At 39.3% G+C, this 19,240-nt stretch overlaps 1 protein-coding gene across 1 annotated transcript in view; it reads left to right on the top strand.

Annotated features, from left to right (window-relative positions):
• The first annotated feature begins 6,122 nt into the window (after positions 1-6,122).
• Positions 6,123-19,240, top strand: part of LOC134795527 (uncharacterized) — a 92,981-nt gene continuing 79,863 nt past the window's right edge. Inside the window, exon 1 of the mRNA XM_063767415.1 lies at positions 6,123-6,298. Within this exon, the coding sequence (XP_063623485.1) occupies positions 6,206-6,298 (93 nt within the window). The 5' untranslated portion in view covers positions 6,123-6,205. The remainder of the gene's footprint in view (positions 6,299-19,240) is intronic.

The following is a 19,240-nucleotide window of genomic DNA, read 5'->3' as shown; positions in this document are numbered from 1 at the left end:
TGTAGGGACGAGGTACTGAGTAATATAATCAGGTAATACATACAACATAATCACTTAATTATCAATCTGGATTTAGGAACGCAGACTATTCTGGGATTGAAGAACGGTTTGCTTTAGGGAACCTTTGTCAGGCAAGAGCAGTACAAAGCATACATTGAGTGAATACTCAATTTCGGCTTCGATTAAATATAATAGTTAACAAATAAACTCGGTGCTTCGTTTATACATCTAGAAAACCAGGAATTCTGTCTAGATTATCAGTTTTGGGGAATGGGATTAAGGGATTAGCATCCCTAGCTTTTGAATATGAAAAAAGATAAGTAATTATGATGATTGATGGATACTTTGACACTTCTTTTCATCATCATCTAGGTGCGCTTAAGTTACGAAGTGTTGGTCATAGCCCGTCTGGCTAAACTGGTAGGGTAGGTGTTCCGATTGATACTTGCAAATCGGACTAAGAGCTTCCAGACCTGCATCGGGCGTACGGAGCAGCACGTGTGATTAAATCACACATCGTTTAGAAGATGATAGTTAATTATAATTAACCTTGAAATGCTAGGGTGTAAAAGAGCTTATCTCAGGAGTGCTGCTTCTATGTTATCCCGGAAGCTTAATAGGTGTGGCAGGATTTTACCAACAACATTTTTATATATTTTATATCATCATATATGCTGCAATACTTAAATACATTATAGTAAATTTTACACCATCATTTACATTGCACTAATAAATTCTAATAATTTTCTATTTAGTAATTCATTTTTCTTTAAATTATTTCTTACTTGCATAAATACTTATTTTATTACCATAAATATCTGTTCTCAAAATCTAGGTAATAATAAATAAAGTCAGAGTCCAAAATTTAGCTGATACTCATTAAAGAATTTGAGGTTGCCGCGGTTCACTTCAGAGGGGTCCTAACTACTAGCTAGACGATCACATGGCCATATTTTAGGGTAAATCTAAAGGGGGGTGTTTATATTAAGGTAGGTTAGGTAAGTAAGTAAGGGGGGAGGTACACCCTTTTGGAAAATAAAGAACTAAAGAAAGCGAATTAAACTAAGATTTTTCTATTATGATCTTCTATTTATTATGAGTAATCAAATATAATGTTACTGCCTGTCCTTCGGGGCCCCCTGAAGATGGGGGCTCTGGGCACGGGCCCCGTGTGCCCATAAGGGGACTTTACCATACCACACCACACACTTCACTTCTTACTTAAAAAGAGGAAAGGGGACGACCTGTTCACCATACAAACGTAGTCCCCATTTTCCCAGGGCCAGGGCCGTCAACATGTTTTCGATAGGTATGTAATTTTGTATGAAAAGGCGATTTCGCGTGGTCGTCCACATTCGTCATAATCCTAAATAGTTAAGGTAGGAAAATGGTATTTTCACGTGCAGGAAATTGGTATTTTCTATACCTATGTAGATTTTTACGAGTCTATTGTGTCCCACTGCAAGGCAAAGGCCACCCCTCTCTTCGTTCAGAGCATATGCATAGTTTGTTTTATTTGTATTTATATTTTATATGATAATACTATTAGGCCAAGCGCGCACCACGACTTTTTGTCGCGCGATAATTTAGTCGCAGAAATGTAACGTATGTGTTTATATGGCAGTGCGCGCATATGCGACAAAAAAATCGCAGCGATTTTAAAATTGTGATTTGTCACATTTTTCCGCGACTGCTCGCGACGCGATTGTCGCAAAGTGAATTGCAGCATACGGAGTTGTATGGCCCTGCGCGCACTGCGATAATAAAATCGCACCCCGGTCCTCAGTCGGCACTTCGCTCTCCAAGCCTCAACATGTCGGAACCTGCTTCTCCGATGGAGTCTCAAGATGAGACGCTAGATGTTGACCATTTAATTATGGAAATAGAAGGAGATCACCTTTGTGGTATAAATACTCAAAGTTATACGGCGATCGCATATTAAAGACACGTTTCATGACAAACGACTGGTACGAAATCCATGTTGAGAATGAACAAATCGTCGACTTTTTCATCGCAGTGCGCGCAGTGAATTTTCTGCGATATATTACAGCGCGATTCTAAAATCGTGTCGCAAAAATTAAAATCGTGGTGCGCGCTTGGCCTTACTTATTCTGTTTCATTACATTTGAACAGAGTAGAAGGAACATAAAAAGGTAGTCGTGATTTTTCAAATGTATCTTTAGAAACAAGGCGTGGTTAAGAAAATTACTGATTGTATATTGTTTTATTTTTATGTAAAATAAATTTATAAACAATAATCAATTTATGATGCAAATCTATAGCAGTATTGTCTTTATAATCAAACAATAGGTGACGGAATAACTATAATGACAAATGTTACGTAACCGAACGCCTGTACAAAATTAAAAAAATATCGAACTATGTATATTTGAATTTCGTAATCCTTTTTTAGAGTACCTACATATGGTGCTACTTTAACGCACTAGTGCGGTAATTAGCACTTTACGTGTCTAAGTCGAAAATTATAAGGTCATAAACATGAACCATAATGAAGGTACTGTAAACCGTTGTACCTACGATACACTTTTTTTTTTTTTTTTTTTGACGGAGTGGGAATGCGTTTACGCACGGTGTGTGGGGCTCGCCACTCCTTTCCCCTCTCCTGACAGGAGAGGGGGAGAATTTGGCCCTACCCATTAAACCCACTCCGGCGTTTCACCCTCTCTGCCGTTCGTGAGGGCGCACTGGGATCGATGACATTCCACCACCGCACCTACGATACACTTGCGAGGTTGCGAGTAGGTAATTCACAACTCGCGTCGATTTGTGAATTACCTACTCGCAAACTCATCGACACCCCCTTCTGCCTTGTTCTAATTTATCTTCACTTATTGCGAATTTCCTACTTTTTGCACTTGTATTGTAGTGTACTATTACTATTATATAATATGCGTAAGCGTGTCAAATAGGTACTTGAACCGAACCTACGAATATCAAATCAAGTGTGATTAAAACTTCAAATAGACATTCAGTGCATTGAGGCCTCCAGTGTACGTATAATTAGTATAATTACTTATTATATTTTTATAGAAATACTACCTATCTTCTGCTCGCGACATCGTCTGCTTGAGATGATGATGATGAATTGATAAAACCTATCCTATGTCCTTCCTCGGGACTTGAACAATCTTCATACCAAATTCCATCTAAATTGGTTAAGCGGTTTAAACGTGAAGGGGTAATAATCCAGTAACTTTGTCGAATTTTGTAACCTGGCTCTTTTGCGTCAAATCCGGTAGTTCTGATTTTTTGCAGACTTGTTTATGATGTTGGCCCAATGAATAATCCAAGTTTGTGACTTCGAGCGCCGAACGCAACTTTGTCAAAAATCGAATAAACCGCATTTTTTTTTAGATTTGGGCGATTATAACCCTAAAGTACTAGTTTTTGGTAGTAACTTCCTAGGGCGTTTTTAAAGTAGACTAAATTTGCTACAATAAGACACTAGAATTGTCTCTGTACATCTAATATTTTCCGAGATAAAGCCTTTCAAAATTTTATAATTTTACATCAGTTCTTAGGTGTAATATAAGGGTTAGGCAGGTAATTTATATGGAATTCATCACCGCCACGTTCTACAAAATATTTATTTTCCTTAAAAAAATATTTTTTCAAATAGGCACTCATACATTTTTTTATGGAAAATAAATATTTTGTAGAACGTGCTGGTGATGAATTCCATATAAATTACCAACCTAACCCTTATATTATAGCTAAGAACTGACGTAAAATTATAAAATTTTAAAAGGCTTTATCTCGGAAAATATTAGATGTACAGAGACAAATTTAGTGTCTTATTGTAGCAAATTTAGTCTACTTTAAAAACGCCCTAGGAAGTTACTATCAAAAACTAGTACTTCAGGGTTATATTCGCCCAAATCTAAAAAAAATGGCGGTTTATTATATTTTTGACAAAGTTGCGTTCGGCGCTCGAGGTCACAAACTTGGATTATTCATTGGGCCAACATCATAAACAAGCCTACAAAAAATCAGAACCACCGGATTTGACGCAAACGCAAAATGTATAATTTTACTGTATTATAACAGATAGACAGAATTACTTTCGCAGTGCCCGCGATTTCCTTTGCGTGGAATTACTTATTTAAGCATCACACAATGTGACAATCACTATGATTGTGATTGTCGCGAATAGATGAATTTCATATCGTATCATATATACCTATAGTAGAAGAGCCGGCCGCAAATTTTCTAACCGACTTGATACCACGATGAAATGCACAATGGTTTCCCATAAACTGAGTGATGCTAAGTCCGAATTCGATAGTCTGCCACGGCGGAACTTGCCGAAAGTACGAAAAAGAAGGCCACTTCCGGTGCGAAAAAAGGGGGCTGATTTAACCCATCTGATACCGAAATAATAGTTATGGCAGCAGTTAGAAATTTACATGTAGACACAGAAAAGCGAAGTCTGCCAGTATTTTTTTTGCCGGAAGTGCTTGGCAGACGCTCTCAAAGGTGGCCACCGGGACCCCTAATTTAACCCATCTGATACCACCATGAAACCAATTCCAGTCGGTAGATATGAACCCTCATGTCAGGAATTTATATGTCTGCCAAGGCTTTTCCTGCCGAAACACCTTGGCAGACGAGATTATGTGAGCAAGGTAACCATCGGTTACCCTACACTAACCCATCTGATACCACCATGAAACCAATTCCAATCGGTAGGTATGAACCCCCATTTTAGGAATATACTATATAGGTAGGTAATAGAATGATTATTGATTACTTACCTCCTTTCAAGGAAAGGCCCGTCCTCTTACTCATAGCCTCCGATGATCTTACCGGGCCAAATCTCGATTACTCATTTGAATAACATTTGGTGTCTACTAACAATTATCAATCCATATATGCCCATTGGGTCGGTTCGACCCACTTAATAAAACTCGCTACTACACGTTAAAATTAGTAGGAGAGACCGTAACCTCAAGGAGTCCCCAGACCAAATACTAGATTTGGGCATATATATGGGTTAAGGCTATGCTGATATCCATCTTTTATTGGGTTCCGTAGTTCCGATTAGTAACACTTAAAAGTATTCTATTAATATTTGAAGCCTTAATTTACTTATATAAATATTGAAATAGAAGAAAATATAAATGTTTTTATCCATGCAACGAAGTGGTAAAATCAATCTAGAAAAAAATAGAGAAGGGAAAGTAAATCCCTTAACAGCATGTAAAGTGGGGATTTAATACACAAACGTAATTTTCGTAAGTTAAGGAAAATCACAAGTCCCAGGGGACACGCAGAATACGGATGGTAACGTAGCTACCTACTGTTGAAGCTCTGTTGTGCAAGTCTCTAAGGTTTACCCACAAGCAGTCAGAACGCCAACGTCACTCAAAACTTATAATTTGATTTCCGTCATCAGTTCTACACTGAGTAATTGAATATTTTTGCGGGTTTTTCTTCTCTCGGCTCTGTGTGTGCAGGCAAAAATATGTATGTCTGTACCTGTTATAACTATCCTAATCGATTGTATTTTACAAGCTTTTATTTAACTTGCAATGTAAGTAGATATGTACCCGTACATATACGGGTCAAATCTTGCAAGTTAAATTTGACCCACTTCCCGACTTTTCGACGACGACAAAATTTACATACCTACATGTAAGTCCGGTGACAATGCAATATTATGGTACCACCGAGCAGATCTGATGATGGAGACAGGAGGTGGCCATGATAACTGTGAAAACTGTGTGATAAAACAACGCAACCTGTGGGCGCAGCACGGTTCCATTTTTATCGTCTATCACTATGCGCGTCCCTTTCGCACTTACATACTTGTTAGAACGTGACAGGCATGGTGACAAGGGATAAAAACGCGACCGTGCTACGCCACCTGTTTGTGTTTGGGGTTTATAGAATTGTCTTGATTTAGTTGCCTGACGAAAGAATATTACAGATGATATGAAATAATATATTTCACAGTATTTATGATTTTGACAGATCACAAATAGCATGATGAGCTAGGAGATGTCGATGACGGCCAATGCGACATCGGCAGCTGGGGAAGTGAGCGCGGGCGCCAGCGGCCCCACCACGGCGCTGCGCCTACGCCGCTCCGCAACATTCACCCGCGCGCACTTCTACTTCGAACGTCAGACATCGCGCGCGCATACAAAAATTTACCTTTAATCGTGATCAGTATTAAATTGTGATGGAGAAAGAGCATCAGCCGGACTCGATGGCTACGATCACCATGAAGCCGGAGTACCCGCCGTCGGAGTACAGCGCCTCAGAACCGCCACCGGTATGAATTTACCCGTTACCCGCTTTGATTTATGTTAAGCACGTAACGCTCACGGATCTACTTATTGTCATCCATTTTTTGAGTTGTGACACTGTTCTAAAATGAAGGTTTGTCTTAGAGTTGCCGGTTGAATAGACTCGGGATAAAGGAGTGAGACGTTGGTTGCGAAGTAAAACGGTTCGATGCGGGAAAGCGCCTTTCTCTTACGCTGTGCTGAGCTGACGTGTTAGTGGCTACTTGTTTGTAAACAAGGGCTTAATTGCCCTTGATATACACACATTCTAGTAGCAAAAATGTTTGCTTCACTTTAGTGTTGCAAAAAACCTTGCATTAATAAGTCCATGTTTAATGTAACTTAATTAACTCACTTAGACAATGTTAAACAGTAAGACACCTCTTCAATTCAAAGTACATATGTAGACTTGTAGAGCCGTAGGAAATAAATCTATACATATTCACGACATTGATTAGGTACTGGTTTAATATTTAACGTTATAAAATTTACTACAACAATTTCGATTCAATATTGCTTATTAGGTACCTACATATTAATATACCTACTGTCATTTGAAAGACGTTCTCAACAAACTTTGGCCGGGAAGGCGCAATAACATTAACCATTATGGTAGGTACTCGTACATGTTTCATAATAGCTCTTAAGTCTATTGACTCCATATTTAAAGTCGTCAGGGTTCTCCTGCGAAAGGCAGCGGCTGCCGGGGCCAAGTTAGGTATTATTTGTCTGCGGCGAACAAAAAATTAATAATAACATTTATTGTCAATGGAATGTACAGTCACCTGCAATATTATGTTATTCTTCGAAGGCCGCAAAAGTGTGTGACACGCTCTTATAGCTCTACAAATAAGATCGTGTCACATATTTTTGCGGCCTTCGTTGTGTAACATATTATTGTAGATGACTGATGTACTTATACAGAATTTCTATAAACAGTTTAACTTATCTAGGTAAGCTGACATTAAATAGTATTTAGACATAGGTCAGCTTAATGGCTGTTCGTGACAGATTTTATCCATTACTTCGTAACAAGTGGGATGTTTAGCCATTCACAACAAAGGCCGGTAATAACTATGACAGTAAAATTCAAGGTTGGCGACTGACGTGTTACAAAACTATAGGGTATTATGAAAACTAACCTTTGATGTTTTCCTTTTCTACTTAAGGCAATGTCTACGGTCTATTAGTTTCCATAGGCCTTTGGATGATTTATGACATTGAGTAATATAAGTATGAAATCGATTAAAATTTAAAATATTGCTTGCAATATTATAACTAGGAATTATGGCAGAAAAGATATATACAGTGGTAATACTAAAAGAAATTATTAACTAGCTTAAATCTAATAGCAGAATAGTTTCAAGTAGATAAATAAATCTAGCATGTTATTACTTAACCGTTATTCGGTCGGTAAGTCGGTACCTATATTAATATCGGTACCTATATAAATTCAAACACACACACACACACACACACACACACACACACACACACACACACACACACAAGTGGCCTATAGTTAGATATTTAGTACTTTTCTGTTACTCATAATACATATACTAAATTTATGGTTCCTGTTAGGTTAACTTATGTATTTTTAATTTTAATTTGAATATTTTAATTTTAGTTATATTTTTGTTTCTTTTAACTGATTGTTTTGTTTTGTTGCTTAGCAAACCAGTAAGGAAGAGCGGTGTCTCTTGACACAGGTATCTTGTATACTTAAAAAGAGACACCAACCTGCACATTGTTAAGCTATTAAGTTACTGAATAAATCATTTTTATTTTATTTTATTTATTTATTAATCATAATATATCACATAAGTGATCAAATAGAATTAATAAAATTTAAGTATCGAAGTATTTTTCCAGAACGCTATCTTTTCTTTGGATAGGAATGTAAAGTAACGGCGCGGTGTTATTATGGTCAGTATTTAAATCCGGTATTCTCACTAAAATAATAAACATATGACGTTTATGAATAAGAATAGCAAAAACAAGTTTACTCGGCATACTTACTTTATTAAATTATTTATGATCAAGTTAGTCTAACCCACGGTATGTGTTTGGATGTTTGTTGTTCCTGTATTTCTTAATCATGAATGTAAGCAAACACTTCAGGAATTATGATAGCGGCTCCCGTCTTGGTCATGCAAATGCGTTTGACGTAGCCACGTAAATGAATTCTTAAGCGTTCCTTTCCGAGAATTGCGTCGCGTACGAATGTGGGAAAATCATTGTTCTATTGTCCCTGGCCATCCATTAACATTGCTACTTATCACGCTCCTGCAGTTCACGTATTTATCTAGCCATTATATTACTGAAACTTCGTCTTAAAAATAATTGACTTGATTTTATATAAAGGTACAGTATAGTTTCTAAACAGATACCTATATGGCACCAAAAAGCCGGTAAAGCGTCTACACTCAGTTTTATTTTAAGATTCTTAACCTATAATAAGTTTTTGGCAAAAATTTCATTTTTGGTACAAGCTTTTATCGCCGACTGTACTTTTTTTTCCACAGGCAACTAATACTCATCGAGACAATTCTAAAAACCCCAAACACAATTAGGTTTCGTTGTTTTATCACAGAGTTCCTATGGCCACCTCCGGTCTCCATCATCAGATCAGCTCGATGACACCATAATATTGCATTGTCACCCGACTTACGTATGTATGCAAAATTTCAGCTCAATCGGAAACCGGAAAGTGGATCAAATTTAACTTGCAAGATTTGATTACACACAGACAGACAGACAGACAACGGTCAGGTGAAAGTAAATAAAAGCTTGTAAAAATAAACTGCCAAATACCTACATTATTGCATACCTACGATGTTATGGACCTATAGGTATCTAAACATCAACAAAAAAGATACCTGTCTGCTTAACTAACCAAACATACTTGAGCAATTATTAGCCAAAATGATTCTCCAATTCAGACCTATAAAGTGGGAATTTTAGCACTTATTGAAAATGAGCTAGCTTGCAACAGTAGATTAAACAATAAGAGCAATTGCAGTGAAATCGTTACTAGGACAGTTTACCGAACGTGGCCGCAGAGCCGCCGCGGTCTTGCGTCACGTCCGACTGACCTGTACGGTTACCATCAGTTTGTCACTGACATTAACGCCGTCGAGAACGTAATTTACTTTCTATACGTCCCGTTTGCACTAATATGCGAGTGCGAGCGAGATGTATAGAAAGTAAATTACGTTCTCGACGGCGTTTATGTCAGTGACAAACTGATGGTAACCGTACAGCTATCCACAGCCTGCTCAACGTAGGTGCACAAACAAATCGTTGTTCAGGGGATTCCGGAATATTCCAATGTTTATTACCTAATGCCAGTCGCAATTATTACAATACTTTTCCGTGTTATAATTTCAAACGCTCAAAAAATGCAGACGTACGTCCGCATTAAATGAATGGGTAATTTAACTTTATGCAAATCATAAACATTTCTATTACGAAGCTAGGTACCTATTAGTCGGACAAAAATAATATTTTAAGCAGAACAAATTTCCACAGCTCTCGATATCTGTTCCGTCATCGTGTTTACAGTTTTGTTTTCCACAGATATCTACCTAAACAGGTACATGTTTAGTTTTCGTGACGCTACTATATTGCTGGTTTTTACACCGTCGACGTGATATGTAAACATATTACCAACAGTAGATATTAGTTGGATCGTTGTAGGTACATTGAACAATCATTATGAATATCAATAAGGCTGTTTATTCGACACCGAAGCGCACAGACAATGGTCGAAGCCGTATTCATATTTTAAAAATAAGATATTAATTCGATAGTTATTTCATTTCGTCTAGTACGAATATATTTGAGTGCGAGTGACAGCTGATATTAATATAAAATCGAATTCAAATTACAAAATCTTAATACGCCTTCGGCTCTATTACCTACTTACTGCGTTGGACATGTACAATATGCACATGCTAGTCACCCAACACTCCAACCAATTACAAAGATATCCTGATGCCTACCGACCACTATATGTTAAGTCTGACCTCCGATTATTGATGTTTGTTACGATTGGTGAGGTCAAGTTACACTAGGTTCACAGTAGAGTGGAGACAAAATGTTTAGAGAACAGCTTGAGTAGAAAGTGGCTATTCTTAATATGGCTGTTGTTATGATGCACGAGATGGCTTTATACTATGTTAGGCCCCATTCGCACGACAGCTTAAAAAGCGTTGCGTTAAAACCCGACGTTGGCGCTTTTTTACCGTTTCCAATATTTGTGTTCATATGAACGCTTAAAAATCACTTGTGAGTCGTACTGCCACGTACGCATCTCAGCAAAGCCATACTTTATTTGCTATTACGACGTATTATTTGAATATAGCTTGAATATTTCAGGAATTTGTAAGCATAAGTTGACATTTTTAAGGTGAAACTAATAATAATCTTGACGATTGACACCAAAAATTGACACTTGACAGCCAACTGATAGCAGCGCCGGCGCTTTTTTAACGCTTGTGAGAACAGATACACGGAGTTCCGTATGCTCTATTCAATTTGACGCCAACGCTCAACGCCGAAAATCGAACAGTGCTCGATAAAAAAGCGCCGCGCTTAAAAACCGCCTTCGTGTGAATACATACATGGTTATCCATTTGCGTCATTCAAACGCTTTTTTAACGCGCGTTGAAAAAGCAGCCGTGCGAACGGGGCCTTAGATAAGCCTCCACTGGGAACGATCATTATTCAAATATATAACTTTAATATGACACCGAGACCAATTGTTTTTTTTTTCACCACACCAGCTCGAAAAGGCTCGATTTATTCTTCAGATAACTATGAGAAAGTTGCAATACACAGGAGTGGCAAAGTAATATGATGCAAATTTTGAGTGGTTTTTTTGTGTGTGGCTGGTAGAATTGACTTTAAGGGCCACTTGCACCATCCGACTAACCCGGATTTAAGCGGTTAAACCGTTAACCCAGTGTCAAATTGTACCTACTGGTAACCATGGTAACTCCAGGTTTAACGGGTTAACCCCGGGTTATTGGAAAGGTGCAAGTGACGCTAAGTGATGATTTTGAATTTTGAATGATAAAGCGTTCATTTGGATTTCAATTGTAATGTTTTACGCTACGTCTTACGTAAGCGAACAACTCGCGACGGCGGCGCGGCGCGGCGCGGCGCGGCGAGGAAGAAACAAAACGTTGATACGTATAGGTGTGTCCTACTCACACATGAGCGATTTAGACGCGAAGCGGCGCGGCGCGGCGCGGCGCGGCGAACGCGCGGCGAACACGCGGCGCGGCGCGGCGCGGCGAGGTGAAACAAAACGTTGATACGTATAGGTGTGTCCTACTCACACATGAACGCGGCGAAGGCGCGGCGCGGCGCGGCGGCCTTGTCCGACTAGGGAGACACTCCACGATCGCCATGGCCGCACGCAGACACGGTTTTTAGTAAATTCGTATTTAAATTATGAGTAAACTATGTCTTTATGTGGTTATGCAAGTAAGTGCAGCGTTCTTCGTTGTCTAAAATTTTGGTTTACTGGGATTTTGAATTGGCACCGCCATCAAAAACTAAGTACACAATTACCCGGGTGGTTATTAATTTGCTTATTAGGTACTAGCTTTTGCCCGCGACTTCGTCTGCGTGGAATTAGTAATTTGGGTACCATCATTTTTAAACAAATCTGCTTTTTATTACATCCTTCTTTTCGCCCCCAAAATGGATGACTAATTACAATTAGGGGGCTGTCCATAAATTACGTCATCGATTTTTGACGATTTTGGACCCCCCCCCCTATAATCATCCAAAAATCATGCTTCAAATGACCCCATTTCCTCCTACTTCATGCTACCGTCATCCGATGTCCATACCCCCCCCCCCCACCCCTAATTTGAAATGACGTAATTTATGAATAGCCCCTAGTCAAAAATGCGAACTTTCTTTATTTGTAACGAAATTAAGATATTATTTTCTTTTATTTATTTATTAATTTTGACGTGATAACGTCCTATAAATCGATGAACACCGGTAGCATGCACGAAAAAGTGTCACGTTGTGGACAAATCTCCATGGTAACGTTTTCTTATGACGTTAACACGCAAAATTATCGTCCGTAAACCGACTTTACAGACAACCATATTTTTCTATCATAACATCACTTCCACCTCCACTCCAACTTGGAGGTTCGAGAAGTTGAAGAAGTTGGAGAAGCTGTAGAAGTTGGAGAAGTTGATAAAGTTGAATAAGTTGGAGAAGTTGAAGTTGGACAATTTAAAGTTGGAGAAGTTGGACAATTTGAAAAAGTTGAAGAAGTTCGAGTTGGAGAAGTTGAAGTTGAATTTGAAGAAGTGTCGAATTTGAAGAAGTTGGAAAAGTTGAAGTTGAAAAGGTTGGAGTAGTAGAAGTTCAAGAAGTACGAGAAGTTGAAGTTAAAGAAGTTGGAGATGTCGAAGTTGAAGAAGTTGAAGAATTTCGAGTTGGAGAAGTTGAAGTTGAAGAAGTTGAAAAGGTTGGAGAACTTGAAGAAGTTGAAAGGTTGGAGAAGTTGAAGTCTAAGAAGTAGATGTTGAAGTTGAAGAAGTGGGAGAAGTTGAAGTTGAAGAAGTTGAAGTTAAAGAAATTGGAGAAGTCGAAATTGAAGAAGTTGAAGTTGAAGAAGTAGGAGAAGTTGAAGTTAGAGAAGTTGAAGAAATTGAAAAGGTTGGAGAAGTTGAAGTAGAAGAAGTTGGAGAAGTAGAAGTTGGAGAAGTTGAAGAAGTTGGAGAAGTTGAAAAAGTTGAAGCAGTTAGAGTTGGAGAAGTTGAAGTTGAATTTGAAGAAGTTGGAGAAGTTGAAGTTGAAGAAGTTGAAAAGGTTGGAGAACTTGAAGAAGTTGAAAGGTTGGAGAAGTTGAAGTTGAAGAAGTAGAAGATGTTGAAGTTGAAGAAGTGGGAGAAGTTGAAGTTGAAGAAGTTGAAGTTAAAGAAGTTGGAGAAGTCGAAGTTGAAGATGAAGGAGTAGGATAAGTTGGAGGAGTTGAAAAAGTTGAAGCAGTTCTAGTTGGAGAAGTTGAAGTTGGAAAAGGTTGGAGAACTTGAAGAAGTTGAAAGGTTGGAGAAGTTGAAGTAGAAGAAGTTGGAGAAGTCGAAGTTGGAGAAGTTGAAGTAGTTGGAGAAGTTGAAAAAGTTGAAGCAGTTAGAGTTGGAGAAGTTGAAGTTGAATTTGAAGAAGTTGGAGAAGTTGAAGTTGGAAAAGGTTGGAGAACTTGAAGAAGTTGAAAGGTTGGAGAAGTTGAAGTAGAAGAAGTTGGAGAAGTCGAAATTGGAGAAGTTGAAGTAGTTGGAGAAGTTGAAAAAGTTGAAGCAGTTAGAGTTGGAGAAGTTGAAGTTGAATTTGAAGAAGTTGGAGAAGTTGAAGTTGAAGAAGTTGAAAAGGTTGGAGAACTTGAAGAAGTTGAAAGGTTGGAGAAGTTGAAGTTGAAGAAGTAGAAGATGTTGAAGTTGAAGAAGTGGGAGAAGTTGAAGTTGAAGAAGTTGAAGTTAAAGAAGTTGGAGAAGTCGAAGTTGAAGAAGTTGAAGATGAAGAAGTAGGGTAAGTTGGAGGAGTTGAAAAAGTTGAACCAGTTCTAGTTGGAGAAGTTGAAGTTGAAGAAGTTGGAGAAGTTGAAGTTGGAAAAGGTTGGAGAACTTGAAGAAGTTGAAAGGTTGGAGAAGTTGAAGTTGAAGAAGTAGAAGATGTTGAAGTTGAAGAAGTGGGAGAAGTTGAAGTTGAAGAAGTTGAAGTTAAGGAAGTTGGCGAAGTCGAAGTTGAAGAAGTAGAAGTTGAAGTTAGAGAAGTTGAAGAAATTGAAAAGGTTGGAGAAGTTGAAGTAGAAGAAGTTGGAGAAGTCGAAGTTGTAGAAGTAGAAAAAGTTGACGTTAGAGAAGTTGAAGAAATTGAAAAGGTTGGAGAAGTTGAAGTTGAAGTTGGAGAAGTTGAAGAAGTCGGAGAAGTTGAAGTTGAATTTGAAGTTGAAGAAGTTGAAAAGGTTGGATAACTTGAAGAAGTAGATGTTGAAGTTGAAGAACTGGGAGAAGTTGAAGTAGAAGAAGTTGAAGTTAAAGAAGTTGGAGAAGTCGAAGTTGAAGAAGTTGATGTTGAAGAAGTAGAAGTTGAAGTTAGAGAAGTTGAAGAAATTGAAAAGGTTGGAGAAGGTGAAGTTGGAGAAGTTGAAGTTGAAGTTGAAGAAGTAGGAGAAGTTGAAGTTAGAGAAGTTGAAGAAATTGAAAAGGTTGGAGAAGTTGAAGTTGAAATTGGAGAAGTTGAAGAAGTTGGAGAAGTTGAAGTTGAATTTGAAGAAGTTGAAGTTGAAGAAGTTGAAAAGGTTGGAGAATTTGAAGCAGTTGAAAGGTTGGAGAAGTTGAAGTTGAAGTAGGAGATGTTGAAGTTGAAGAAGTGGAAGAAGTTGAAGAAGTTGAAGTTAAAGAAGTTGAAGAAGTCGAAGTTGAAGAAGTTGAAGAAGTAGAAGTTGAAGTTAGAGAAGTTGAAGAAATTGAAAAGGTTGGAGAAGTTGAAGTTGAAGTTTGAGAAGTTGAAGTTGGACAATTTAAAGTTGGAGAACTTGAAGAAGTTTGAGAAGTTGAAAAAGTTGACTAAGTTCGAGTTAGAGAAGTTAAAGTTGAATTTGAAGAAGTTGAAGAAGTTGAAAAGGTTGGAGAAGTTGAAGTTGAAGAAGTAGGAGATGTTGAAGTTGAAGAAGTGGGAGAAGTTGAAGTTGAAGAAGTTGGAGAAGTTGAAGTTAAAGAAGTTGGAGAAGTCGAAGTTGAAGAAGTTGAAAAAGTTGGAGAATTTGAAGAAGTTGGATGAATTGAAGAAGTAGGAAAATAAATAAGTTGGAGAAATTGAGGAAGTTGAAAAAGTTAGAGAAGTTAAAAAAAGTTGGATAAGTTGAAGAAGGTGCAAAAGTGGAAGAGTTAGAGTTGGAGAAGTTGAAGTTGAATTTGAGGAAGTTGGAGAAGTTGAAGTTGAAAAGGTTGGAGTAGTCGAATTTGAAGAAGTTGAAGTTGAAGAAGTTGAAAAGGTTGGAGAACTTGAAGAAGTTGAAAAGGTTGGAGAAGTTGAAGTTCAAGAAGTAGGAGATGTTGAAGTAGAAAATGAAGAAGTTGGAGAAGTTGAAGAAGTTCGAGTTGGAGAAGATGAAGTTAGAGAAGTTGAAGAAGTAGAAGTTGAAGGACGAGTTGAAGAAGTAGGAGTTGAAGTTGAAGAAGTTGAAGTTAGAGAAGTAGAAGTTGAAGAAGTTGAAAAGGTTGAAATAGTTGAAGAAGTAGGAGAAGTTGAAGTTGAAAAGGTTGAAGTAGTTGAATAAGTAGGAGAAGTTAAAGTTGAAGACGTTGAAAAGGTTGAAGAAGTTGAAGAAGTAGGAGAAGTTGAAGTTAGAGAAGTTGATGAAGTTGAAGAAGTTAAAGAAGTAGGAGAAGTTGAAGTAGGAGAAGTTAAAGTTGAAGTTGAAAAGGTTGAAGAAGTTGAAGTTAACGACGTTGAAAAGGTTGGAAAAGTTCGAGTTGGAGAAGTTGAAGTTAGAGAAGTAGAAGTTGAAGAATTGTTGAAGAAAAGGTTGTTGATTCCCCATACAAACTTCCACCCCCTTTTTCACCCCCTTAAAGAGGGATTTCTGGGATAAAAACTACCATAGGGTAGGGAAGGACATAGGTCCTTCCCCGGGACTCAAACTATCTCTATACCAAATTTCATGAAAATCGGTTCAGCGGTTTAAGCGTGAAGAGGTAACAGACAGACAGACAGACAGAGAGACAGACAGACGGACACACTTTCGCATTTATAATATTACTAGCTTTTGCCCGCGACTTCGTCTGCGTGGAATTAGTGACAGCAGCTAAAGTAGGTATGGCGCCTGGATAATTCTAATAGCAATGATTCAATTCGCGCATTGCTTGCTTCAATTATTAGGCAATTCATTAACTCTTTCAATTCCACCCCCCCTTGCACTCTCTTCAGGGACTCAAACTATCCCTATACCAAATTTCAACTAAATCGGTTCAGCGGCTTAAGCGTGTAGAGGTAACAGACAGACAGACACACTTTCGCCTTTATAATATTATATATATTTATAATATTAGTATTAATATAGTATGGATAGTATGGATTAATTACGTTTTGGCAGAAATTGGCTTTACGACGGGATAGGGACTGGACAAGGATAGGGGTGGGGTCTGGTATATAAAAAAATATTTTGTGCTTTTCAGTGGGTTGGAAGGACCTCAAAAGGAAACAACGGAACCCTTATACTCCTTATAGGATCACTCGTGCGTCTGTCTGTCTGTCCGTCTGTCACAGCCTATTTTCTCGGAAACTACTGGACCAATTAAGTTGAAATTTGGTACACATATGTACATTAGTAACTTAAAGATGGACATGTTTTTTTTATAATTTTAAAATACGGTATATATAATAGGTTCGAAGTTATTTAAGAAAATAGCCAAAAAATGACCATTTATCTCCAAAACTACTGGGTCTAAAATTTTGAAAAAAAAATATACAAAATAGTTCTTTACCTATAGATGACAGGAAAACCTATTAGAAATGTGAAGTCAAGCGGGAGTCGGAATTATGTACGGAACCCTAGAAACGCGAGTCTGACTCGCACTTGGCCGGTTTTTTTAAAGAAATTATATTAAGTTATTTTGCTTTTATGTTTGTTTTTTTTTAATTGATTTATTTATATTTTTACTTTTTTATTTCGTTTTATTTATTTTTGTCTCATTATGACGATCGATTGATCTTGCTGCGCGCACGTAATACAGGGACCCACTCCCTCTCCCACTCGCACTCGCACTCGCACTCTCAATCCCACTGAAAACCGCATCAAAATCACGGACAAACATACATACATAAATACATACCGGTCAAACTGAGAACCTCCTTTTTTTTAAGGCGGTTAAAAACCAAAGTAGTTGCTCTTTTCTGTGAGCTGTAACTTCGCAATTAGCTTAAAAAAATTAAAATAATGACATAAATTACTTTGCCGAATCTTTATTACAGCGAACTCAGAATAGTCGTAAGTGCCATAGACGCTACTGGAGTTAAGTCTTTTGTGCCAATTTCCGCGAATTTGAATATTTTTTAGTTTTGTGCCTATAGATTACAGGAAAACCTATAAAGATATCAAACGGGAGTCGACTAATCAAATCATAGCCGGTAATTCTATATACGCAACGCCTCTAGCCGCGTCATATTCGCGTCTAAAAATCAAATGGATTGATCGCGCCCGTTCCGCGCCGCGCCGCGCCGCCGCCGCGCCGCTTCGCCATCGCGTCAAACTCGCTCACCTAGGACACTTCCATATGCAACAACGGTTTGTTTTTTCCGTGCCGCGTCTCGCCGCGCCGCCGCCGCGCCGCGCCGCGCCGCGCCGCGCCTCGCCGCCCGACATTCGCGTGCAAATCGCGCCGCGCCGCGTTCGCAACGAGATCGCTTACGTAGGACACTTCTATGGGCATCAAAGGATTGATTTAGCCGCGCCGCGCCGCGCCGCGCCGCGTTCGCGCGTTGTTCGCCTACGTAAGACGTAGCGTTACAGCCCGTTCACACAGAGTCTCCGTAGTTACGGTACCCGTTTTAACGGATACAACAAAAAAATATGCTTTGTTCACACATAGGCAACGTATAACGTTCAACGTATCCGGCATTAACTGAGAGCCCGTTCACACATAGTCTCCGTAATTACGGTACACGTAAATTCGCAGTATACTACCGCTAGTCTACCAGGATGGACGTTGTCGTGTTGTATTGGTACTATCGCCGGCGGAGACGGTACAATCGGCGTTATTGGCCAAACTGTCAGGGTCCCTCTATGACATTTGGTCGAGCACCCCCCCACCTAGGTCTGACCGTTTGGCCGGACCGTCCAACATTTTTCTGACCGGAAGCGGTAGACCAAAAGTCGGAAGTTTCTGGGGGTCACCAAGCCGCCCTCTATACGACCGTACCAAAGTCAAACACCCCACGAACCTCCTTCTGGGAGAACAATTGTGTCAATCAATCTTCGGGCTGCGGGAATGACGAACAATGCAAAATCCTATACAAAAAGTGTGTTAAGCGAGCCCGAAGGGCGAGCTTCAGGCCGGGAGGCCGAAGGCCGACCCCGGCGGAGGGCCGAAGGCCCAGACACTCCACCCCGACTCCCAAAACGCGAGGCCGAAGGCCGAGCTGCGTGAATGCAGATCCTCCAAGCGTTCTACAAAGTCAACTGTTTTGATAAGCGGAACCGGCGGGCCGAAGGCCCGACGGCGAAGCGTCGAGGGATTGCGAAGGCCGAAGGCCGAGCTCCGCGTAGGGCCGAAGGCCCGAAGCGTCACACTAGATGGGGAAGTTGTTGGGCCGTGTTTAAGCTCCAACTTCCCTCTTGAGCCCCGGAGCAAAATCAACCCTCCAAGTGTTTTAATAAGCGAAGCGTCGAGGGATTGCGAAGGCCGGAGGCCGAGCTCCGCGTAGGGCCGAAGGCCCGAAGCGTCCCCTACGAGTTCCCAAGCACGCGAGGCCGAAGGCCGAGCTGCGGGAATGAAGTGCTCGCATGCGGATCTTTTCTTTCTAGCAAAACTACAACTTCATTTCCTTTTCCCTCTGGAAAACAAACTACTACACAAAAACTACAGCACCAACAACAGCACAAACAACATCACAAACAACAGCACCAACAACAACAATATATTTAACTAAAGAGCTCCCCCCGCCCCGCACCCCACACACAGTTTATATCCAGTAAAAACGTACGGATACATGACGGATACGTATTCCGTTCATCCAGTATTTCGATGACAAAACGGAATGTCATAATTTAACGGACCGACATTTTTTACTGTATACTGAATACTGTGTCATATGTGAAGTCGCTCATACAACTCCATACGCCATCAATGAAAAAAAACGTATACGATAAAACGGAACAGTAAAACGGA

This window comes from Cydia splendana, chromosome 12 (assembly GCF_910591565.1).
Source record: "Cydia splendana chromosome 12, ilCydSple1.2, whole genome shotgun sequence".
Taxonomy (NCBI): domain Eukaryota; kingdom Metazoa; phylum Arthropoda; class Insecta; order Lepidoptera; family Tortricidae; genus Cydia; species Cydia splendana.
Note: the sequence above shows the minus strand (reverse complement) of the source record. Positions and strands in the feature narration are given on the sequence as shown.